This window comes from Rhinocladiella mackenziei (genome assembly GCF_000835555.1).
Source record: "Rhinocladiella mackenziei CBS 650.93 unplaced genomic scaffold supercont1.1, whole genome shotgun sequence".
NCBI classification, from domain to species: domain Eukaryota; kingdom Fungi; phylum Ascomycota; class Eurotiomycetes; order Chaetothyriales; family Herpotrichiellaceae; genus Rhinocladiella; species Rhinocladiella mackenziei.
In genome coordinates this window covers 2,783,893-2,808,537 of record NW_013550604.1, presented here as the reverse complement: position 1 = coordinate 2,808,537, position 24,645 = coordinate 2,783,893, and the positions used below count along the sequence as shown (strand labels likewise).

General features: G+C 50.3%; 9 protein-coding genes across 9 annotated transcripts; 4 read left to right on the top strand and 5 right to left on the bottom strand.

The window, feature by feature from the left end:
* Nucleotides 1-170: 170 nt before the first annotated feature.
* Nucleotides 171-1,237, top strand: Z518_00988 (uncharacterized protein; the record flags this gene model as incomplete). The annotated part of the gene is made up of 3 exons (XM_013421589.1): nt 171-368; nt 455-925; nt 1,004-1,237. 3 exons carry the CDS (start codon nt 171-173, stop codon nt 1,235-1,237), a joined length of 903 nt encoding a protein of 300 aa, XP_013277043.1.
* A 2,444-nt stretch (nt 1,238-3,681) lies between these two features.
* Z518_00987 (uncharacterized protein) lies at nt 3,682-5,600 on the top strand (the record flags this gene model as incomplete). The annotated part of the gene is made up of 5 exons (XM_013421588.1): nt 3,682-3,757; nt 3,842-4,360; nt 4,413-5,145; nt 5,207-5,378; nt 5,427-5,600. 5 exons carry the CDS (start codon nt 3,682-3,684, stop codon nt 5,598-5,600), a joined length of 1,674 nt encoding a protein of 557 aa, XP_013277042.1.
* A 1,271-nt stretch (nt 5,601-6,871) lies between these two features.
* Nucleotides 6,872-9,635, bottom strand: Z518_00986 (uncharacterized protein; the record flags this gene model as incomplete). The annotated part of the gene is made up of 2 exons (XM_013421587.1): nt 6,872-8,473; nt 8,550-9,635. The coding sequence occupies 2 exons, from the start codon at nt 9,633-9,635 to the stop codon at nt 6,872-6,874; spliced, it is 2,688 nt and encodes an 895-aa protein (XP_013277041.1).
* Nucleotides 9,636-10,889: 1,254 nt separating this feature from the next.
* Z518_00985 (uncharacterized protein) lies at nt 10,890-11,996 on the bottom strand (the record flags this gene model as incomplete). The annotated part of the gene is made up of 1 exon (XM_013421586.1): nt 10,890-11,996. One exon carries the CDS (start codon nt 11,994-11,996, stop codon nt 10,890-10,892), a length of 1,107 nt encoding a protein of 368 aa, XP_013277040.1.
* Nucleotides 11,997-12,789: 793 nt separating this feature from the next.
* On the bottom strand, nt 12,790-14,587 carry Z518_00984 (uncharacterized protein; the record flags this gene model as incomplete). The annotated part of the gene is made up of 3 exons (XM_013421585.1): nt 12,790-12,855; nt 12,946-13,998; nt 14,057-14,587. 3 exons carry the CDS (start codon nt 14,585-14,587, stop codon nt 12,790-12,792), a joined length of 1,650 nt encoding a protein of 549 aa, XP_013277039.1.
* Nucleotides 14,588-15,767: 1,180 nt separating this feature from the next.
* Z518_00983 (uncharacterized protein) lies at nt 15,768-17,164 on the bottom strand (the record flags this gene model as incomplete). The annotated part of the gene is made up of 2 exons (XM_013421584.1): nt 15,768-16,460; nt 16,514-17,164. 2 exons carry the CDS (start codon nt 17,162-17,164, stop codon nt 15,768-15,770), a joined length of 1,344 nt encoding a protein of 447 aa, XP_013277038.1.
* Nucleotides 17,165-17,788: 624 nt separating this feature from the next.
* Nucleotides 17,789-19,456, top strand: Z518_00982 (uncharacterized protein; the record flags this gene model as incomplete). The annotated part of the gene is made up of 1 exon (XM_013421583.1): nt 17,789-19,456. The coding sequence occupies one exon, from the start codon at nt 17,789-17,791 to the stop codon at nt 19,454-19,456; it is 1,668 nt and encodes a 555-aa protein (XP_013277037.1).
* Nucleotides 19,457-19,599: 143 nt separating this feature from the next.
* Z518_00981 (uncharacterized protein) lies at nt 19,600-21,601 on the bottom strand (the record flags this gene model as incomplete). The annotated part of the gene is made up of 2 exons (XM_013421582.1): nt 19,600-21,497; nt 21,550-21,601. The coding sequence occupies 2 exons, from the start codon at nt 21,599-21,601 to the stop codon at nt 19,600-19,602; spliced, it is 1,950 nt and encodes a 649-aa protein (XP_013277036.1).
* Nucleotides 21,602-22,084: 483 nt separating this feature from the next.
* Z518_00980 (uncharacterized protein) lies at nt 22,085-24,244 on the top strand (the record flags this gene model as incomplete). The annotated part of the gene is made up of 2 exons (XM_013421581.1): nt 22,085-23,359; nt 23,429-24,244. 2 exons carry the CDS (start codon nt 22,085-22,087, stop codon nt 24,242-24,244), a joined length of 2,091 nt encoding a protein of 696 aa, XP_013277035.1.
* Between the last annotated feature and the right edge of the window lie 401 nt (nt 24,245-24,645).

Below are 24,645 nucleotides of genomic sequence, written 5' to 3'. Positions count from 1 at the left end.
TTCGTTACTCCTCTTGGAGTGTCGGTGTCGGTATACAACGGCCCCAGAGGTAGACCGGGAAGCCGTATGAAATAGAGTGTGTATTTAAGAGAAACAGGTCTTCAGAACATTGTATGCCTGGAAGCCCCAAAAAAGACAAAGACGGGCGCACGAAATCGGCAGGGACCGAGATGACAACCCCTATATTCTCGGCAGATGACCTCACGGTCGAAAATCTGACCCCCCATGTCATTGAGATCGGCTCGAATATCGAGAGCGAGAGGCTGAAGTTTGTCTTCTCCACGCTGATACAGCATTCGCACGACTTTGTTCGTGAGACAAGATTGACAACGGCGGAATGGGAATCAGCGTGGCAGTATTTGACCAAGGTTCGTACATACACACAGCCTGCCGGAACTTATCATCGCTGCTTGGACCAAAAATAACGTTTCATTTTGGGGGGATTCTTACCCAGGTGGGCCAATTCTGCACACCAGACCGACAAGAGATGATTCTTCTGTCCGATGTTCTCGGCATATCGGCACTGGTAGATGCCATCAACAATCCAGTAATCCGTACGGCTACGGAATCGTCTGTTCTGGGCCCCTTCCACAACGAGGCCTATGACTTCGAAAACGGCCAGTCCATTGCGTCCAAGGGGGCGATTGGAGAGCCCATGCTCATCCGCGGAACTGTGTCAGACACAGACGGGAATCGACTGTCTGGTGTATCTGTGGATGTGTGGGAGACCAATGGAAACGGATTCTACGACATGCAGGATCCGGAGAAGGACGAACCGGATTGTCGAGGCATCTTCCACACAGACGAGGAAGGGAGGTTCGCGCTGGTCGGGGTGCGCGCCGTCGATTATCCGATCCCACATGATGGGCCTGTGGGGACGCTATTGCGACTGTTGAATAGGACGAATGTGAGGCCAGCTCATGTGGTAGGTGCCCTTTCCCCAACAGAGCACGGTTGAATGAAGGCTAATTCGGGATGCAATGGGAAGCATTTCGTCTTACAGCATCCAGACTGTGTCCGATTGACCACGGCATTGTACTCGTATGATAGCGTCAATATCGGGCATGATCCGGTCTTTGGGGTGAAGAAGAGTCTCATCAAGCGGTTCAACTGGTCGGAAGATCGCGCACTGGCGGAAAAGTATGCCATGGAGATGTTTGAGAGAACAGATGCCGAAGGCCGGAAGTCACTCGGATTTTGGACATTGGAACACGATTTTGTGCTGGTTCGAGAGTAGGCTGGGCCGTATAGTTAGCTGGACGTCTTAGAGTGAGCGGGGCTCGTGTACACCAGAGCGATTGAACGTTGACTGGAAGGGATATTCCTTTGATATCCAGCAAGAAGATAGGTTTCATGCCCACTTAGTCTCGTCAACTCGATGGATCAGCTTCTCACTGCATCGGTTGCATCCCCCAAATGACACCCAGGAGACTGTCTGGCCACACTCGTTGTGGATGTGGCTTCCACTTGCCTTCGAACCAGAGTTTTCTGGAGACTTCTGCCGATCTTGTGCCAAATCTGAAGTCGTCTGACTGTACTTCACACCACTGTCCTCCAAAGATATACGGCTGGCCAGAAAGAGAGCACCCAAGATAGAATATCGACTTGACATCTTGTCGAGGGCAGTCCTCGCCTGATAGATGCAGTAAACGCCAACTTTGGGGGCCGATGGCGTTAGCGCAGATGGCTGCCCTAGACGCGATGACGACGGGTGTCGAATATAGGTAGTGATTTGACCATTTGACGCGACTCGGATTTGTTCGCCAACCTCGGGAGTGTGCTGGATGCTCGTGAACAGCAAAGGGAGTGACCCTGGAGATAAAGATGCACAGTCATAGATGAGAGTCGCACTGGGACCTTCATCATCTGAAAGTGTTTTGGAAAGGAGGTAGTGATCATTTTTTGACCAGACTTGGTACGTCGTTGTCAGCATAGTTTTTCGGCGTACAATACTTATGTGAGCTATCTAAAATACTCACAATCGTGCGAAGTGGATGGCGAGTGCGCCAGCTACCATGTTCCCGCCATAGATGAGAATGAGGACGTTGCATTGATGTTTGATTCATGCTGGTATCTCTAACTTCCGGGTTGGCGTGTCAGTTCCAACAGGTCCTAGTCTCCTCAAGAAAATTTGCTTTGACTCGCTGGTGGGTAGGGAATTTATGTACCTCCATGAGCAACCCAGGTCACAGCTTCTCCCACAATCCCAGCCAAGTCACAACCAATCAAGGTACCATCATCACCGACAGCACCAAGGCTAGTCCAGTCAGTGGATTGAAGTTCTCCATTTACACGGAAGACGGAGCCGTGATGTCGGGTTTTGCGTTCCGATGGAATCCAAATTATGGCTGTGTCGACACTAAGGAATGAGAGGCCATGAAGAGTTTGGAAGGTCACCGCATCAGAGACAAACAAAACGCACCGTGAGGACTCCAATGGATGTATTATTTGGCGATAAGCGCGTTTAATTCCCCCCCTAGACCTCAATGCCGCATGTATGTGAAATGAGCCGAAGGTCAGTTATCTCCCAACGCCGTGTCAGATCCGGGTGAACAATTCGGAGACATTGAGGAGAAGAGCTACACGTCAGCTTCCCATGACTTTCCAGAATGGACCCAGCAAAGACACGTAGCTAACCCGCCTCACACCACAGCACTTTTCCTTCCGTCCCTCAACCGTAGCATGTGAGATGGAAATGAGGGGAGCACTATTGAACACAATTTGCAGGTCTTTCCAGGGAGCGGACAAGAAGCAAAAATTAAGAGCAGGATTCTGAGACAATCAAAGGTCACCAATTCGACACGCCGAGGTTGGCGCCTAGCCCCAGCCTTCTTCATGCGTCTCGACCTCGAAAAGATGGTTCCTTGGTGTGGGAGGTGTTTCGATCCCATGACAAATGTCTACTCATCCCACCACTTTATGTGACATCTAATGGGAAAAGCTGCTCGAATTCGCTCCAGGCTGTCAAGTCCTTCGGATCGATTCACGTTCGGAGCTTTCAACTTAACCTCCCCTGCATCAAATCCGACATCTCGGGCTTCAAAGCTGGCTGTTCACTGGTTCCCGAGCCACAAAGCCTTCCCCCACTAAATAAGGCGACGTGAAAGAGGCGTATTCCTCAAGCAGCAGTAGGTACAGCAATAACGCACCCTTTGATTCTCATGTGGCGGGAATTCATACACACCCCCCGCGTGGTGCTTCGGTACGAATGGGCGCCATGAAGCTGCTAGTACCTGTGAAGCGGCTCCCAAGAGCCAAGCATTTCACACCCGGTACACGTGGGAGGGTAAGCCGCTTTTTGTTGGTCTCTTTGCACAACAGGTACATGTGTGCCAATAACCCCCAAGCCTTGGGGGAGAAACTTGCCATATCCCCTATCGTCTGTTGAGGTACTTTGATGCCGGAGAAGCTATCACGCACTCTGAGAGGGCTCGTGCTGACCACTTATAATATTGCCTCTGGCTTCCTTCTACTGACCCCTTCCATGTCGGTAGTGATTCAAATGTCCAAAGACTCAACAATTCACCATCGAACATCAAAAATCATCATGGTTCGGTCCATGGTTTCAACGTTGGCCTAGATACCTCTTATCGCCCGTCTCTCTGAGTCGCGTACGTTAGGCTAACATACGCCAATCTCTCTGTGGTCGCTAATGAACTGGCAGGCCGAGGGACCCTTCTAATGGCCGTCCTTCACCAATATAGTTACATCTTTGCCCTGACCACTATCTTCGCTTTTCTCGATGCGTGGAACATTGGTATGCTCTAGTTTTCTTCTTTTTCCTTCGTGCCCGACCGACCAGGACGTATTTCTGGCTCATTGAATGACTGACCCTACCCAGGCGCCAACGATGTAGCCAACTCATTTGCCACATCCGTGTCATCACGGTCGTTGACATTGAAACAAGCCCTGGTGATTGCCGCTTGTATGGAATTTTCTGGTTCTGTCGCTGTCGGTTCTCGAGTGGCAGACACTATTCGTACCAAGATAATCGACCCGTTTCTGTACGAAGGTCAGCCGTCGGTGCTTCTCCTGACGATGATGTGCGCCATTGTCGGATCATCAACTTTCTTGACCGTTGCCACTCGGTTTGGTCTTCCCGTCAGCACCACGCATTCGATCATGGGAGGGCTCGTCGGAGCCGGAACGGCGTCGGTTGGAATCCATCAGATCAACTGGGGCTGGACGGGGGTCTCGCAAGTCTTTGCAGCATGGGCAATTGCCCCTGGAATTGCCGGTGTCTTCGGCGCGACCTTATTCTTGATCACCAAGTACTTTGTCATGATTCGCCAGCGTGCAGTCACCTATGCGTTCTACTCGATTCCCATTTATACCTTCTTCACAATCGGAGCCTTGACAAGTACGATTCCCTCCCCTCTTTGTTTCGATGCTATAGCTCATCTATCCCACAGTGCTTGTCGTCTGGAAGGGAATTCAGTTAGATGTCAACCTCAACGGCACTCAAGTTACCATATGTGTCTTGTCCGTCGCAGCAGGAGTAACAGCGCTACAGACGATTTTTCTCCTGCCCTACCTGTGGCGGCGCATCATGGACGAAGACTGGCAGCTAAGATGGTATCTCATCTGGAAAGGTCCATTGCTTCTGAAACGTCCCATACCACCACCACCTCCTCCTGGCATCAATCGCCTCAATATCAAAGATTACTACCAGGGACATCTCACTCTCGAAGAACTCGACTGTCTCCGTGCATCCGAACATCTCCTCCAGGCCATTCAATCTTCGCCAACAATCTCCGACCTTGAAAAAAGCGAGGTCCACATACGTCCAACGCCTCAACCTCCCGGTATTCCTCCTCGGCCTTTGGGTCCTTGGAACAGCCTTCCAGTTCTTCTATGGTGGTTTAAGCGCATCGTCTTCCATGGCGTTGAACAAGATGTCATTAAAATGCAAAAGCGCAGCGCGGTCCTCAACTGGAATATTGAAGACATGCACGCCCGGACAAACCGATTCGACAACAGGGCCGAATATATGTATAGCGCACTTCAGGTTCTGACTGCTGCATCTGCATCATTTATTCATGGCGCCAATGATGTTGCCAATGCCATTGCGCCGTTTACGTCGGCGTATCTGATATGGCAGACTGGGAAAGTTGAGAATAAAGTACACGTCCAGGAGTGGGTGCTGTAAGTAATGTTTGCGCCTGGATGGAAGCGACCCCATAGCTAATCAGGAAAAATGTTACAGAGCTTTCGGGGGTGCCGCCATCGTCCTTGGCCTCATGACTTACGGCTATCAGGTCATGCGAAACCTAGGAAATCGCCTCACGCTCATGTCTCCTTCTCGCGGATTTTGCATGGAATTGGGCAGCGCAATTACAGTGCTCATCGCGACGAAGTTGGCCTTACCTGTTTCAACCGTATGTTTCTCCCTACAACCCCGGACCCCAAGATTAACGAACGCACAGACTCAATGTATCGCTGGCGCCGCCATCGGTGTGGGCCTCGCAAATGGCGACTGGCGCTGTATCAATCTGCGACTTGTAGCATGGATTTATTTCGGATGGTTTATCACGGTACCTGTTACGGGCTTGATCGCCGGTTGTTTAATGGGCCTGATTTTGAACGCCCCGAGGTGGTGAAGTCTAAAACTAGATCGATACGGCGAATGATTTGTTACGTTTGAGGACGTTGTAGAGGATTGCTCTATGGAAAACGGTCCAGCCGAATGATTTGAATGTATAGACATGAAAAAAAGTTTTCTAACTGATCGTCAACTTTATGTAGTTGACTTAAGGCCGACCCACCTCCAGAAATAACGCGATACAAAATTTCCCCCATTGCGTTAGATTTTGGATCAGTTCTGAACTACGGAAGAGCATAGGTCTACTCAGGAGAAGTGTACGGTCCTTGCTGTAACTCACCCTCGACAAGTCCACAGATTATATTCGATCTTGTAAAACTTTTATGGATGGGTCTCGAGGAGGGTTGTCCTGTCCTCTTCCAGGTGTGTGTGCTCGCCGAATTTTCTTTATGGCTTGCATGTCTCTCACATTGGCACTGAATCCATGGCAAAAGGAACTATGGGAAACGATGTGCTGTCTATGAATAGGGCACTATTCCCTCAACCTCTCATGTTTGGCAAAATACGCTCTCAAGTTCCACAGGACGATGGTCAGAAATCTGGACTCGAAAATCAGGGGTAAGAGAGTTTCTGTTGCTTCCCAGCGCAGAGAGTGGCTTGACGATCCATTAGGGCAATGGTCGCGCCGACAAGGAGGATTGAGAATTTGCATGATGGCTCTGGTCGTCAAGCGGTCGGGTAGCCTTAATCTCTTCAGCTCAGAAGTCACCAAAAGGCGATGCCCATCCTAGTCAGACCCATCTGTGCCCAGTTCGATATTGCCATGACGAACGGGGCTTTTGTGAGACTCTACCAGCATCCCCTAGGCAGTTCAATTATCGACGCCATTGTCTCTCGTAACTGCGGCGATGGCCGCATATTCCACGGGTTTGATTGAGTTCAAGGACTAACGCTCCTACCAGCACTCGAACAAAGGCCTCATCTGTACTGCGCTGGCGTAAACACCCAGGTTCAGTGGGCGTGGCATGAACGTTTCTTTGTCAACAAAACATCGTCCTTCTTGAAAGGGAAGCATCGGTGGAGGCGGACAGCGGTTTCTTTCATTAGCCGTAGGTGGGCATCCAATCACGTCCTTGTTTTCGCTAGAGTCGTTGACGAAGATGCAAACTCATGCCGAGCACGGTGATGCTGGAGAACGCCATCATCGTCCCGGCGGTGGATCTTTTCATTCAAACCTGTCAGTCCTTTCCTGGTGAGACTATCGTGTCCCCGTACGTTGGGAGGATCCAAATCAAGGGGATACAAGAAATGAATAGGAAAGGCCAAAACCTACGCATCGATACTTCCCAAGCCAATCCATTCCCCGGCTCCCATTGCCAGTGAAACCGCAACCGCATTGTAGACAACTGCCCACCAAATGTTCCACTGGGCTTGCTGAACTGTCTTCCTTGCTATTTGAATCAGCTTTGGCAAAGATGCGAGGTCCGGAGTCATGAGAATCACGTCAGCTGCGGAAGTGCCCAGGGCCACTGTCCTGGTCGTCGTGGGCGAGCGGGGCCGAGACAAAGGAGAGAGGGAGAATAGAATTCCCACATCGGCCGCTGCTTGAGCAGGAGCATCATTCAAGCCGTCGCCTAGCATTGCGACAATATTCTTGGTTCTTGAATCGGATTGGGTCTGCAACGATTCGACAAGCGTTCTCTTTTCATGTGGGAGCGACTTCGCAGCCAGCACAGGGATCGCCAGCTCGGAAGAGACTCGGTGTGCTTCGATCTCAGAATCGCCTGTCAGCATTGTCAATGATAAGCCGAGTGATTTCAGAGATTCGATCACACTTGGTGCAGACGAGCGAATTTTGTCTTGGAGTGTAAATGTGCCAGCGTATTTGTGGTCGAGGGAGAAGTGCACAATTGTTGTCGTGTCTTGTGCTGAAGGAGGAATATTGATGTCGTACTCGGTGAGGAAACGTTCGCTGCCGATGTGTACAGTATACCATATATTATTGACGTCGTGAACCTCGCAGGAGATCCCCTTGCCGGGCGCGGCGGAGATGTTCCTTGTTGAAGCTGTGCCTGATTCGTTCGCCATTGGCGGTTTCGTCTGCCCATCGTGCCGTGCATGTGTCTGTAGCTGTAGCTGTCTGAGACACCATTGAAAAACGGCTCTGCCCACTGGATGGGTCTGAGCCTCGTCTCTCTCAGCTGCACAGAGAAGACTATATAATAGCTCCCTTTTCTGGGGATCCGAGTAAAATGGTTGTGCAAAGACTACATCCGAAATCTGCAGTCGGCCGTCAGTTAAAGTCCCCGTCTTATCGAGGACGATGTGCGTTAGTCTGGCTACCTTCTTAAGTGCCATGGAGCCACCGGGCACTAAGACACCATGGGCGTAGCATGCATCGATCCCGGCCATGATGGCAGAAGGGTTTGCCAGACCAAGGGCGCAGGGGCAAGCTGCTGCTAGGATTGCCATTGCTCGTTCACAAGACATGTTGAGGCGGTCAATCCGTGATATGGAAGTTGTCGACGTGAAAAGGGTGAACGTAAAGCAGAGAGAGGTGAGTATCAAGACGGCTGATACAAAGTAGCGGGTCATAATATCCACCAGGGACTTGTCTGGGCTGTCATCTGTAGAGTTCTGAGCTGATTCGTACTTCAACTCAGTTGACGCCTGAATACTTTCGACTACTCTTTCGAGGCTCGATTCGGTCTGTCCTTTCAAGACAACAGCCACGAGTCCGTCAGAGAGATTCCGTGTTCCGGACATGAGGAAATCGCCGACAGATTTGCGGCACGCGATCGATTCGCCGGTCATGTTGGATTCGTCCACCAAAGAGGCACCGCGGATGACATAGCTATCGCAGGGAATGAGGCTTTGAGGCGGGATGCGGTAGACATCAATAGGGGCGAGGAGACTAGCGGGAATGGAAGTCTGTAAAGATCCTCGTCAGTGATTCGCCCCAGCCAGGAGTAGCAAGCGCGTGGAAGGTCTCCCAGCCCGGACTGACCGTCTGGGGTTCAAGCAGATTGGAACGGGAAGCTGCCGGAGGAAGATCACTCACCAATCCAGACTCGACAGATCCATCTACTTCGGCATCATCGCCGTTCTTGCGTATCCGTCCTTCAACCAAGAATGTGCCCCACTCCATGTCCATTTGCAATCCAAGTAGCCTGCCAAAACCGGCCGCGCCCTGCCTTTTCAAAGTGACGTCCAGATATCTTCCTCCACTGATGACCACTGTGAGAAACGATGTAGACAAGAAATACGTCTTTCTCTGCGGGTCCAATAAACCGTAAAGCGCAATGTTGAACAGCGACAAGACTATACTGAGCAAAAGCGAAAGTGACAGAAGAGTATCCATGGAAAGGGTTGGGAGTTGGAGTCCTCTCTTGGAGTAGCAGGCTGCCCAAGCATTTCGATGAATCCATCTTGCGTGAAAGAGTTGGTCGTAGCAAGCAATAACAAGAGCAAATAGGAGAGCGATTGGATCCAGGATCGGGGCAATTGCGGTATTGATGTTCATCTTCCGCACCCATTCAACCATTGTGATACAGGTCGCCCATTTGGCCGCTCCGTTGAACGCTTTCTTTAGTTCTTGAAGCTCTTCATCCCTCCTGACGAGCCGCAGATTGTCGGCGGCGGAGCCATTATTTCCTTGTCCAAGTACTTCGGCTCCATATCCTGCATCTTCAACCAGAGATATCAGATCGTGGATGCTTGTTCCATGCGAATTGTAGATGATTGTTGCCCGTGAAAGCACAAGAGATATATTGATTCGTATGACAGATGGGTGAGATGTCAAGGCGTGAGTCAATGTAGAGACACAAGCAGAGCAAGTCATTCCCTTGATAAACAGACGCGTGGTCGTCAGAGGTTCTGACTTTGGATCCCGGGGTTCATTGTTGACATCGTTCGTCTTGTGTCTTGAATTGTATCTGGGGTGGCCTAGGGAGGTCCTCGATTCGAATCCAGGAGTGAACTCGGCATCTGGATCAAAGTCATTGTATTTAATGTCAAGAAGGCGGATGTCGAAGAGCTCGCATGCCTTAATGATGCGGCTCATGAAGTATGCAGTGAAGATGCAGCAAGCCATCCTGGGATAGAAGAAAAAGGCCGGATGACGGCAGAGCGACTCTATGGCGATGATAATAATATCCAGGCTTCTTCGCTCTCGATAACGGTCGGCCTTGGTCTCGTCCCTGAGTTATGGGGCGATCATGTTGATCCCGGGTCCCTTCATCGATTTGAAGACTGATGTACCAAACTGCTTCCTCCCTTCAATATTTGGTAAGCACTCGTAGGTGACAGTGAAGAACAACTGTGCTTCCACAGGCCAAATGTCAAGAGACATTATGGCCATGGCGGCCGGGAAGTCCAAGCAGTCGAGAATTGATGGACTTCGGGCCCTGCGAGTCACAAAGTGTGAATCGTAGGACTGCATAACCGAGGTCGAAGGGATAAAAATGGCTTACGATAATATATATATTCACGTGACAATCGGTTCACTCATGGCCTCGTAGGAGAGAGCATCTAGTTATTTAAGAGTCCACTGAGTACATGGAAGGATTTTGAGAGTATTTGAGAGCATACTAATCCGCTCGATACGTCTAGTCAAAATATCTGTAACCGACGACTGCGCCAAACTTCTTTTCATGCCCACCCTACAAACCATGTCTAAAGCAAGCTCGAACCCCAGTCGCCCGTCACAGAATATGTCATATCATCTTCGCAAAGTCACCGTCCAATGAATATAAAACTCGTATCAAATCATGGCTGCCTCTCCAAAACATATGAGTCGGCTGAGACCTAAATAGATACCACGACGATTCGCAGGTGGGATGGGTGTTTAAATAAATGTAGCGAAGGATAATTGAGGTCTTGGTCACTCTAGCCTAAGTGACTCGTTTCAGTCGCCGCGGAAGAGGATCCCCAAATGGCCTCGTGTTGCCCGGGGAAGATCTTTCGCAGAGAAAGTCGATGACACATCGTGATATTCCCTGAACCAGTTTGCGGCATTATCATCGAAAACTGATTCCAAAGTCCCGCAAAGAGCATTGAGATGCTTTCAACCAGACGAAGTTTCGAGTGATTGAGTCGATCTCCGGCGAATAGATTATCTCCGCCTGATATCGGAAGCGAGGGAATTTTCAGATATCTGGCCCCGTTGAACAATATCACTCCAGAAATGACAGAGCGTGCAGTTAATAGTGAAAGCAGATGGCAATAACGCCAGCGGTAGCAAAGCGAATCTTTCGGGGTAGATGCTTGACAAATCAGCGATAAACCTGGACACATTTCTCGGCAGATCGCGACAAAGGAAATTCGTCATTGCGTGAGCCGATCATGCTCACGAAACTCGAGCGTAATCCTGTGGATTGTACCGGTATTGCTGTGCGGACATCGCATTGGGATCCGGCGTCCTGGGCGATCGGTTTGGTACGGGACCAATGCCGGCAGGTAGTTCGGCAACAAAAGAATTTTTGTCGATGCCAGGAGAAGCCATACTGCCTTGGTCGTAGGAACTAGGATGCGAACTGACAGAAGCAGCATAACTCTGTCGGTCAGAGTGGGCGCCGTTGGGGAAATTACTCTGACTAGGCGAACTAGCTGACAACTCGGAGACCGCGGCCGAGAAGCGACTTGGAGGGTGCAGGCGTTGTTGCGAGTGTTCTTGGATATAATGGGTGCTGCCCGGCATCTCAATCGCCAGTCCTTGTGGCGGCGGAACATGTGGACTATATTGTGGTTGTCTGCCATATGTGGATTGGTAGGGAAGTCCAGGTGAGGAAGGTGAATATGGGTGATGAGGAGAAAGCATAGGTGAATAATGGCCTTGTGATTGGAATGTCTGGAATGTTTGCGATCGATCTGCGGGATTTATAGTCTTGAGTCTTCCATCTTCCATCATGGCATTGAGCTCTCCGGCATCGATCATCTCAGCTTTCTTGACTAAACGATCAACCATGACTTTTGAGGCTGCTTTCAATTCCTTCTTGACAAACGAGATCATGGCAGGATTGCACTTGATTTCAATATCTTCTCTCAAGTATAGTCCTTCAGCGGGGGCACCACTTCCCAGCTCTCGAGACTCGGGGGGTTCGCCAGGTTGATTTCCTCGAATCTGCCATTTGTTGCGCAAGTCGACGCCCATGGGAGCGTAGATGTGCGTCTGTAAGCCCCATGGCATGTCGTGGAAGCAACCCTTGAAAGATATTTTGCCAGAGCCCATCTTTCCCATGCCAGGCACGTATTGAATCCTCTCATTGATCTCGTACCAGGTGGAGAAGTATTCGTCGGCGGGAGCATTCTGAGGAGCCTTGACAGGTTTGTAGCCGATGACGAGAGGATTGAGTTCGATGATCTCGCCATGACTATGGAGCATGTCGATAGCCAGCTGGCGAGGGATATGAGAGGGGATGGGAGTGATGTTGGCGTAAACCGACTTTTTCTTCATCTTGGTGGTAGTTGCGGTCGGGCGGGGACTTGTCAGGAGAAGAGTAGGACGTCGCGACCTTTTTCCAGAGGGCGCTGAGAAGGGTTTCTAGTCGAGAATCTCGAAAGAAGCGGCTAGAAAATGTCGCAGGCGGAAGGATGTCAGATTGCCCAGGACTGGGCGAGTGCGAGTGACTAATTAGTGAAGCTGACGATGCACCGCCAGCTGCACCGCCGAAGCGATTTTTGGTCTTGGGTTGAAAGACCCAAAAGGGGAAGAAAGTTAAATACGAATCAAAAGCAGCCGAAGCCTTTGATAAAGCAAGTAATCCGGTCCGTGGTTTCAACCCTTCTTCAAATCTGTGAAGGTGGAAGTAAATTTGCTAGCAACTACGGCGAATATGGGTTGCGAAATAAGACGGGGATGATCGGTACCTGGCGAACAGAAGCAATAATAATAGCTCGCTATTGCGCAGATGCGCGCTCCTGCATTCAATCGACGCCCTGGTCAATAATCAATAATTTTTTGTTTAATATGCGAAGAGGGTGGCTTGAAATACCAGCATTTCTGAGAGTACTTTGCGCCTCAGTACATGGGACTAAGATGGTGGTGGTTTGTACGTCATAATAGTGGCGGAGTCGAAATATCTCAAATTCCTCTTTCATTGGGTCATCAAATCCTCGATAGCTACATCCATCTGTTTCTGCCTGCCGGCCCCCTTCTTCTGGCCCTCCAAAACGTGTCAGTGTCCTCCCATTCTAGAATTTGTTGTCCTCCGGCCCGACTGCAATACATGACAATGAACTAGAAGTCATCATTCATATATCTCTGGAGCCATTCGTTTCGCCCGATCCACGACCGAATCCTTTTTCCGAATATCCTGCAGAGAGGTCAGCGTTGCGAAACTAGTCTCGGGGGCAAATAACAAGGGGGGATGTCCTCACCAGAGAGGGACGGTCAGGAGGCACACGAATAAGAAGAGGGCCCCCAGAATGCAGAACACCTCCAATGGGCCGTCTTCGGCCAACCAGTTATTGACGAAATAGGTTAGTCCAAAGGTCAACAGGTTTCGAGCATTGATGGCCACAAATGCCTCCTCGTTCAATTTTGGATACGAATCGATCACATAACCAAACACACAGGTCGAGGCAAAGGCGAGACTCATGTTGGCAAATCCGAATGTCAACACAGGACCGGACCAGTGTGTCTGATAATGCACCGTTGCGCCAAACCCAAAAAATCCCACCGTCCCCAGGATGATGACCACAGTGATGAGCACCAGGCGGAATTCAGGTTCATAAATCCCTTTGTTCTTTTTCGTCAGGTAGACACAGATCCAGTCGTTGAGCGGACCCGAGATTACTTCTCCGATCAGCGTGAGGACAAATGGGGAGAGACTGATTAAACCGGTCTGTGATACCGAGAAGTTGTATGGTGGCGACACGAAGATGACTCCATTCACCACCGAGAATACGACAATCCAAGTCAGGGTCGTACCATAAATCAAAAATCCCCAGAACACTGCTGGATAGAAGAACAGGACAACCGGTCTTGTGAAGATTTTGTAGATGGGCGCATAGCTGTACCGTCCAGTGAAAATGCGCAGCGACTGCCAGTATGACATTTTTGGCTCAGCCGAACCCCGAGACAACGAATAAGAAAGGTGCTTGTCCTTCTCGCCGTGAGCTTGGGAGATGTCATGTTCGTGGCCTAACTTCATGTGAATATGTTGTGTTCCTGGCTTTTCAGCATCACCCTCGACTGGGTCTTGCTCTGGGATGATCACCACAGCATCGCGCCGGTATGACGTTTCGGGGACGAGGAAGAAAACTCCCAACATGAGGACGCCGAAAAAGATGGCACACACTCCAAAGGTCCATTCATAGCCGTCGTATTCGATAATGTAGCCGCTGACCAGAGCACCACCAGAAATTCCAGTGAGAAGGAACAAATTCCATACTGCTATTCGGGTGGCTCGCTCATGCACAAAGTAAAGGTCGCCAATGGTACATTGAACAAGGACCTAAGAATGGCTGTTAGCGTCTGTCCGCACTAACCGGTTCAAGCCATCCATCACATACCTCATAAGGCGCCATGCCAATGCCCGAGATGACACGACTGGCCAGGAAAGAGCTATAATTGTTTGCCTTAGCTCCCCAAACGCTGCATGCAAACATGATGCAAATAGCAAGAATATAGATCGGCCTCTTCCCGTATAGCTTGGCCAGAGGGTTGGTCAGGAACAGCCCCAGTCCAATTGTCAGAATTAGCCAGGCGGTGGCCTGTGATAAGATTTCGACGGTGATGTTGAGTTGCTCAGATATTTCCACGAATCCTGGGCTGAGCATAGGGCCGAAGGCTCCCACGACCGCGGCGGAAAGACTGACAATAAGAAGAATCAATTCCTTCTTCCATTGAGGCCAGTTCAAAGGATCATTGGGTGAATCTGAAGGTTGGGGGATCAGGATGATGTCCGAAAATCTTCCTTTTCCATGTTTTAATAGCTCTCGGGGAATTTCGGCGTATTCGGGAGGCAAGTCATCCTGATCGCTCATAAACGCGGTACCCGGAACGACCTCCAGCTTTTTGCAATCAATGATTCCGAACGGCATGGTGATCCGAAGTGTATCTTCTCCTTGCTTAGGCAGGCAAGAGTAGGAATGAAAATGATCAAAGGAAAGAAGAGAAGAATCAACTCGGGATTAAGTAACGGAGACGCTCAGCTTCTGGTAAGACGCATGCAGTCCCTCTTAAGAAAGTGCGGTACTTCATGGTCGAAGCCGATGTCTCAAAAGCTTGGGCATATGCTAAAGCAGGCGGGGGCTACGTTCTGTTGTATGCTATAGCATTAGACACCCTGATGTGATCAGTGGATATGATTCGCAGGGATCTGGTGGCATAAAGTCTGCGTATGTGTCCGATTGCCCATCAACAAAGCCAAACACTGCAATTTCAACGCTGATCGAAATGGCCGGGAGGTCGAGACCGGAATATTCCCATCGACCCCGGTCTTCGTATAGAGGACATGGAAGCGAGAAAGAATCTTTGATAGCGGAAAAGTGTGGTGGGGGGGGGGGGGGGGGGGAGGGAGGTCGTTGTTCAAATGACTGTTGAGCCCCAGATTCCCTGTTACCCCAGTAAGGCAAAATGGGGTCGGGACAGGCCCACCAGTGGCTTGAACAGAGAAGTAGGTAGATGAAGAATTTTATTCCTTTCTCTTTCGTTCCGCGAACTTGTCATGAGGTCCGTTGCTCATCGACGGTTGATAATGATTGTGTCTGCATGACAAACTTCAACCCGTGACTGCTTTCCGGGGGATTCGCTGTTGTGACCATCGTGGAAGAGTCGGGACTCGGAAGGATCTCCAAATGCTCGTTTATCTGGGATTTTTATGCTGTTAGCAAGGGTCGATATTGATTGATCTAACCTGGGTTAGCATATTTAACTCTCTGTGCAGGGTAGATACATTTCATAGCGTCGTTTCGTCGAATGGGTAACGCATTGATTGTAAGGACGAGATTTTTGATCCCTGGACAATCGGTGTCCAATGCATTGCATCCAGACCGATGGCATAGGAAAGGGCCCAAAATGTGGGACGGAAGATGCAGGCAGAAATCGAAGTGGAGCCGAGTATGAGAAAGCGCAGTCATGTCACGTGAGGTCCTCCCCTTTTTGCGCACCGTGATCAAAACATCAGCGAGGCCTTTTGATGTCCTTGTTCTTCTCTACGATCACGATCATCATTTCTCAATTTCTACACCAATCTCGTCGCCGACGTCTCTTTGGCAATCCCTACGCAAGCTGGTCTGCCTCTTGAGCCAACGCTGCTTGAATCCCGTTTGAGGCTGGCTCCGATAGGCCATCCATCTTAACATGGGACCCTTGCCCCAATTTCTTCAAAACATCATCAACAACTTCATATGCATGGGTTTCAGCGTCAAAGTCCAGCAACCACGCATCGCGTTTCAGATGTAGCGACTTCGGATCCTTCCATATTCGATCCCAATCGGCCTTGTGCCACTGTTCCCGTGTCGTCACACCGGTCTTCTGGGCTTTGTGGACGCGTTCATACCGGATAGCTTCGTATGCTCGGAGGGCTAGAGGGACATTTTCTTTACCGCTCTTCTCGAGAGTGATTGCTAAGGTCACCCCGTCTTCCATGGATTGGCTTGCCCCTTGGATTGAGGTAGGAAGGAACGGATGTGCAGCGTCACCTATCAGAGCAATCCGCGCCTTGGGTGAGATGAATGTTGGTAAGGGATCTCGAAAGACCAGTTTGTAGTCGACAAGCCGGTCTGGAGGTGTGGCGTCTACAATGTCGTGGACGATTGGGGCCCAGCCGACCAGATTCTTCTTGACCTCGTCCTTGTTACCGGGGAATTGCCAGTCCTCGTCGATGTCAGCTTCGTCCTTGTGCGTTAACACCCAACTGAATTCAGTCCCGTTTTTGATCGATGCCGCAAGAAAGTGCTTGTCTTCGCCAATCTAAACTCAATCAGCTTGGAATAGGTCTTGAACGCCTCAAAGCATGTCCCTACCCAGCCAGAATGCGAGTCACCATTCACCACGAGATGTTTTGTTCTTTCATTCTTGGCCAGGTCATCGGACGGAAACCAAGTACGATAGACTGCATAACCGGAGGGCTTAGGTCGATCCTCGAAGCCCAAAACGATCTTTCTGCCTGCCGATTTCACGCCCTCGGCAGCGAAAACACAATCTGCAACCATTCTCTCGCCATTCACGACGACTCCTGCTTCCGTATCTGACTCGAAGTAGTCGGTGACTTGTTGGCCAAGTCGAATATCGATCCCTCGTGCCTTGGCATGTTTAAGCACAATAAGGTGAATTTCACCTCTGTGACCGTTGATCCGTCTCCCCCATTGCTTCTCAACGTCCCATACCTGCCTGGTACAGAAATTACCCATCCAGTCGTGAAAATCAAGTCCGCCGCTGTGGTGGCTGATTGGTTCGAGTTCTTCGACCACACCTTCCCATCTCTCGAAGATGTGGCCTGAATTCGATGAGAAGCTGATGATATCTCCCAGGGGTTTGAGCTCGGGAACCTTTTCCAACAAAATCACTGAGTGGCCCTTCCGGTCACATTCGATCGCGGCACAAAGTCCTGCAAAACCAGCACCCACAATGATCACCTTGATCCCAGACGGAGGCAGCCTTGCAGAGCTTGGCATATTTGATATTATGTGTTCTGTGTTTCTTTTCTCGGCGGAAGCAGTATTATATATGAGTCCACAATCGAGCTATGTACCCAAAGATGCGATTTCGGTCTTCTAGGGGACTTTATTTAGTTGTCTCGTCGTTATTGTCAACCCAATCGACTAGAGCAGCATTGATGGTCCCCAATCAGAGCAGCACCACCGACATCCAGGACTCCATTCGGACCAAAAAAGTCCATTATCCAAATCGATGCAAATACGCATAACTCGGAATATGGGGTTTCTCCGGCGCGTCTCGTCAACACAACTGCCGAAGCACTGGCGAGATGGAGATGAATCAACAGGCCTTCTCCGCATTCCACAGCCGGCCCGCGAGCGGCGGATCTTGCCACAATGGAGCTGCATCCATTCTCATTATTGGCTAACATGTTTCACCAATGGAGTGACAATGCCCCAGGATATACCAAATGTTGGACGCTGGCTCTTTTGGGTGTCATCTTGTGACCTCTGAAGCAGAAATTCTGGCCAAAAACTGTTCGGTGCGTTTCCCCTTGACTCTTGTACTTGGCAAGTTGCAGAAATTGAGCTGGTATAACCTCTTCTGAGTCCCATCACGGCTAGACCGTCGACATTTCTCTGATGGCGTGGTCCGATATCTTCATCATTTGGTGTGAAATCACCGGCGTCTTCCTAATAGGCATTCTGGGAGTGATAATTCACGATGTGGTCTTATGGAAACGAATGCCTCCGGGCCCTCAGCCTCTCCCATTCATTGGGAACAAACTGAACGTCCCAAGCAAATACCCATGGATTCAATTCCAAGAGTGGTCGCGAAAATACGGTCCTGTCTTCACCATCTGGTTTGGTCGTCGACCGACAGTGATCCTCTCTGATCCTGTGGTGGCTGTGGACCTGCTCGAGAAACGATCTCACAAATACAGTTCACGACCAAGATTTGTGGCTATGGGCGAGATCTTCTGGGACATGTCGAGCATTCTCGTCCAGCCTTATGGCAAGGACTGGTCCGTACGGAGGAAAGCAATGCACAGCGTCCTGACGCCCAAAGCGCTACAGCATTACAAGCCCGTGCAGGAAGCGGAAGCGACTCGACTGTGCTATCAGCTCTCACAAAGGCCTGAGGGGTTCGACGCTCTTCTCAATCGCTTCACGGCATCTATCGTCTTCACCATCGCATATGGCCATCGGATCGACAGCCTGGAGTCACCCATCGTTCGACAGCGCATGAAGATCATGCACTGGAACGCGGCTCTCAACGTACCGGGCCGCTATCTCGTGGAGTCCTTCCCGATCATGAAACACATTCCTGACATGTTCGCGCCGTGGAAGCGGGAGATCAAATCCTGGGGCCGTGAGGAGCAAGAGGCTAATGCCCAATTGCTCAACTACGTGCGCGAAGACATTGAGAATGCAAAGAAACCCGGTGCCCCTCCCGTGCCCAACAGCCTTGCCAAGCAGCTGCTGGAAAATCGCGCTGCGGATCCAGGGGCATTTGCAATGCTTCGTGAACGAGACTTCGCCAGCCTGCCGGCTTCAGTGTTCGGGGCGGGCGCCGACACCACGGCGTCGACGCTGTCCTCTGCACTCCTCGCCATCACCACGAACCAAGAGACGCTTGACGCCGCACATGCCGAGCTCGACGCCGTGATCGGCCCTGATCGCCTGCCCACGTATGCAGACGAGGCGTCGCTGCCGTACATCAGGGCCTTGTGCAAAGAGGCCCTGCGCTGGCGCCCCGTCGCCGTGCTAGGAGGCACACCACACGCCAGCACCGAAGCAGACGTCTACCAGGGCTACTACATCCCCAAAGGCACCAATATCCTTGGCAATAGCTGGGCCATCAACCTGCACGAAGAATACTACCCGAACCCGGACCACTTCAACCCGTTACGTTTCCTAGACGTCCCACCCCAGTCGCTAGGTTATCTGCCTGAGTCCTACCTCTCTAGCACACCCGTGGAAAAGGGCCGCCCTCACCCGAGCAAGCTCGGCCACAGTTCCTTCGGCTGGGGTCGTCGTATCTGCCCCGGTGCCGACCTGGCGTCGAATAATCTCTTCATCGCCCTCGCGCGTGTGCTGTGGTGTTTCGACATTCGCCCTGTTAAGGGCGTGATCTACGACACCTATGACTATACCGACGGCTTCAACATTCGGCCTAATCCGTTTAAATGCGAGATTGCATTACGGAATAAGCGGTGCGAGGAGGTCCTCAAGGCTGAGTTTGAAGATTCTCAGGTGTTCTTGGTCAAGAATTTCCCCTTGTTCAAGGAGCATGAGATTGCGGTTTGATCCATCAGGGATTCCTAGCAAGGTAATAAACGGAAGGTTCGTCGATCGAAGATAGGTGTATCGTGATCCCGGTGACGAAGATAGAGGAAGTGGGTTGTCGACTTTGTGTGCCGCGAATATGGTATTATCATTCCTCACCCTGTCTATTTTGCCCCCTGCATTCGTTTGATTCTTTCTTCGGCGGCTCTCGCTCTCCGCTCTCTTTCCAGCCTCATTCTTATTTCAGGTGTCAACCCTCTCGTCTCCTCTTCCCTCTTTTCTGCGCCAGTTTTCTCCACCGCAGCTGTCAGTGTCTTGCCTGCCCCGGCCTTTCTCTCTATTCTTCCAATGCTCCGCCGGTCTTCTTCTTGACGAATCTGTTCCAATTCTGTTTTCCTCCGCTGGGCCTCCGCCGCGTCCGAGGCTGCTTTCTCCTGTTTACTTTTGGCATCAGCCTCTTCTTGGCTCAATGGTGCAGGGACATGTGCTTTTGACCAGTCAAACGCATTCTCGCCCAGTTGGTGCCGAGCTATGCGGAATGCATCTCTTGTTTTGACATCGCCTGCAATCTCGTATGCAGTCTTGCCGTCTCCGTTCTGAATGGTCGGATCTGCCCTGGCCTTGGTGAGTAAAGCTAACACTAGAGCAGGAGAATTTGTTGATGCAGAGAGATGTAATGGAGTAGGTGCGTGATGATGTTCGGAAGAAGGGAAGAGTGTGAAATTGGGCGACAGCTCGTTCTTGGTCAGGTAGAGAAGAACTCCAGGCGCCTTTGACCGTCGGATCAAAGCCTGCAGCTGGGAGGTATGAAATTGTGCAGTTTCTTCTTCCTTGCTAAGCTTTGGAGCCAATGCTTTCGGTTTCGACTCCTTCGAAGCAGGCTGCTCAACGGCCGGCTTCTCTTGATTAGGTTCAGACAGCTTGTTCACCTTCAATCTCGTAAGTTCCTGAAACGAGCGGAGAAGCTCAGCTTGAGTTGCCCGACGTGTGCTGAAAGGAAATCCACGAATTCGTTTATCATGGCTCCGCAACACTTGACCATCGTAGGGTCCGAACAGTGTTCTCCTGTTCGTGGAACCTGTAGCTCGGATGAAGAGCAACTCCGCGCTGTCAATCATGCCTTTCCATTCGGACAGCACATTTCTAACATCAGCCTCCAGAGCCATTTCGTTGTACCTTCGTATCGAGGATCCAGCGGAGTGAGCGTTTCCTTTGGCATTGTCACTAGCAGACTGAGAGCCCCCTTGTTTCCGTCGGGTGGTATATCGATGGAATGTCTTATGAGCTCTGACCACGGCATGACGCTCTTCTATCCCTCCCGGCCCCTTTCTCAATTCCGGAACAAGCGAGACAATCATGGCTGCGAAATGACCGCCGCCAATCATGCATAGGAAGAAATGCGGATCGGCCTGACCAGTTTGTGTTGCATCTGACTGCGATTTTTCGCTGTGTTTCGCCATCGCCGGCTTTAACTGCTTCCTCTTGATGATATCGATCAGTGACGTCGACATACTTTCCTGATCTTCGTTCGACAATATAGCCCTATAAATACCTAACCTAACATTATCGCCTACCTTTGGACTTGACAGCCATAGCAACGGTGTGTTTCCAAAGCCTCTCTTAGATGACGTGCTTATATCACCGTCCGGCTCTTGGTGGGATATCTTAGCTTGCCTTCTCAGCAGCGCACTCAACGTTGTTTCTTCAAGCTTTGCCTCATTCTCGTCTTCATCCTCAGAGTCTTCGGAGTTTGAGCCAGAAAGTGATTCATCCAGGTCACCAATCATCCTCGCAAACGTGGCTTCGTCAACCGGAGGGATTTGTTTTATGCTCAACTTCAAGTTGTAGCGGTGGAAGTCGGATTTGACATGGAGACGCTGGTCTTGGACATTGTTCAACGAAACCTGGCATAAGGCGCAGGAGGTGGAGATTGCAACACCGTCATCATTGTGGTTCACTTCAGGATTTAGCGATATGATTCCAGACGGCGAGTCTTCCGGCTTAGGATGGTTTCCTCCTGCAAGAGAGAGGGTAAAGAGCAATTCAGGCGGTAGATCAAAGACTGTTGGTCAAGCGTTAATGCACCCTGGGGAAGAGAGAGTGAAACGTCTTACCATAAAGGGGCCGCCGCAGTAAGGGGTTTGTTTGATCAGCTTTGTCAGTCATCCTTGCCTTTCCCTGTTATGTTGACTCTGAAGATTTCGTTTCAGAAACGGACTGGCAGATGCAATATCGGGAACTGCAGTCACGTGACGACGGCAGCAATTTAATGGGCAATATCAACGGTTCCTCAGAGAACCCCCCTGCTTCAATGACTCCGACAGACCTTGAATGATTATACTCGTCTGCAGATTGGCAGTCGGCTTGTCTAGTGATCGACCATCATTGAGACGCTGTCCCAAGGCAGTAATTGAGAGGCTTCTAGTCATATGATTTCGCGTTTTTCGTGCCTGGCCTTGGCGCGTTGGCAGCCTTGAGCTTTCGCTTCTTTCGGTACTCAAAATCCAAACCTGTAGCCTTGCGAAATTCTCTTCCCTCTCCCTCACTAAGACACGGTTGTCTCACTTTTCAAATGTCTATAAGTTGCTTGTCACCCTTTTCGTCCCCGACCGAATGTAATCTCACTTAGTCGTCGTCGTATCGAGCACCATGCCTAAGACTAAAGCTCCTCCTCCAGCCTCGGCCCCATCCTTGGATGGCGTCGCCGTCACTTTTGCCTCTTTCTTTACCAACGCTCACCCCGCTTTTGCTACCAAGAACATTGCATCAATGAAGGCTGACATTGCAAACTGTGGAGGCATTTACACTACGAAGTTGGAAAGTGCCACTCACATTGTTGCAACCTTGGCTCAGGTTCAGAAGAATCTAAATCGCATCAAGGAGGCTCTTCAGAACCCTCAGTTGATCATCGTCAGTTACGATTGGCTGGCTGACTCTTTGGCCTCGAATTCACCTGTCGACGTCAATGGTTATCTGCTTGGCCCTTCTCCAGCCAATTCCAACGGTGGCAATGCTGTGAGTGATAACGACGAGAAACAAAAGAAGCCCTCCAAGCGTACACGACAAGACGTGGACGATGACGAAGATTTGGTTACAACGAAAATGGTAAAGCCATCTTCAAAAGGTGCCAGAGATGATCAAAAGAAAACCGTACCAGCTTCCAAGGCTAACAAACCCAAAATTCCTGTGGACGAGCATTGTAATAATTCAGCGGCGTACAACGTGTATGTCGATGACGACGGCACAGCTTGGAACGCTACTTTGAATATGTCCGACTCGATTGCCAACAACAACAAGTTCTACAGAATCCAACTTCTGGTCAACAAGTTCGATGAATACTTCACCTGGACACGATGGGGTCGCGTTGGTGACAAGGGCCAATCAAAGATGCTGGGCAATGGCTCACTCGATGTTGCAATCACTGAATTCAAGAAAAAGTTCAAGGACAAGCATGGTAATACCTGGGAAGATCGGGAGGGTCCGCAGAAGCCGAATAAATACACTTTGATCGAAATCAACTATGAAGACTCTGACAATGAAGACGGCCTCCAGAGCCAGCAATCAACGCCAAAGAGAGAGTATCCCGACCACGAGCCGGTCAGAGTTAAGAGTCAGCTTGCACCAAGTGTCCAACGTCTGATGGAGCTCATCTTTAATCTTCAGCTCTTCGATAATACGATGGCCTCGTTCAACTATGATGCCAACAAGATGCCATTGGGCAAATTGAGCAAGAAGACAGTTCTGAGAGCATATGAAGTTCTGAAGGAACTGACATCTCTTGTTGCAGATCGTAACCTTATGACTGGCTTAGGACTCCATTATGATCAAGCAATTGCAGACAGAAGCAACCAGTACTTCTCACTTGTGCCACACGCCGTCGGTCGCCGGTCTGTCCCTCTCCTCCAAGACATGGGTTCCATTAAGGTACGTGTCGTCTGTAGGAGCTGTCTGACTTTTAAAAACATGCAGCCAAACTAACTGTTTAACGTGCAGAGAGAAATCCAACTCTTGGAGACCTTGACAGACATGCAATTGGCGAATGAGATCATGAACTCTGCAAAAGTTGATAAGTACAAGCAACAAGAGCATATGAACATTCTGGACCGACAATATATGGGGCTCGGCATGCAAGAGATGACTCCACTGGATATCACCAGTCAAGAGTACAGAGAGATCCACGATTACTTAAAGAACTCAAAAGGCGGCACGCATGGGGTCACTTATCAAGTCCAAGACATTTTCCGCATCGAACGCAACGGCGAATCCGATCGTCTCAACAAGTCACCATATGCGAACTTGGGTGCAAAGAGTGATCGTCGCTTGCTTTGGCATGGATCTCGTTGCAGCAATTTCGGTGGTATCCTCAGCCAAGGCTTGCGAATTGCACCGCCAGAAGCTCCTGTTTCGGGCTACATGTTTGGCAAAGGCGTCTATCTCGCAGATATGAGCAGCAAGAGTGCAGGTTACTGTGCATCACATTCAAGTGGAGGGACTGGTCTTTTGCTTCTCTGTGAAGCCGAGCTGGGAAAACCACCACTGAAACTAACCAACGCGGACTACAATGCAGGCGATCGTGCCAAAGCGAACAACAGTATCTCGACCTGGGGCGTAGGCCAAACTGCTCCCAAAGGCTGGAAAGATGCCTCTTGTATTAACACGAATCTCAAGGGTGTCTTGATGCCTGATGTCCTCAGTCAGCCTCCAGGCCCATCAAACGAGGCAAGCGCTTATCTGTTGTACAACGAGTACATTGTCTATGACGTGGCACAGATCAAGCTCCGTTACCTTTTGAGGGTATCAATGACTTGAGAAACTTTGCCAGTTTTCCAACCCTCCTTGAACGGTCTACCACAGACAATTCGGACGTCACACCGGCATGAAAATGGGGTTGACACACACCTCACACCATTGACCAACAAGGCCAGGGCACCAGAACACAAATCTCGAAACTTCATGTGTTTTAAAGACCCCAACGGGACCCTACACCATTACAAGCTACTGATTTGCGATTTTCTTATTGCTTCACGATTAGCCCTGCTCTTTGCTGGCCGTCCCACCATACCAGATGACAGTCATCGATGGAATTAAGGGGAAAAGAGAGCTCCTACAGGAGATATTTTCCTTTCGAATCATTGTGGTGTTACGTCATAACAGAACGGGGCATGGTTATGGAATCAATTGAGCATTGCTAACGGGCTTGACTTAAACTG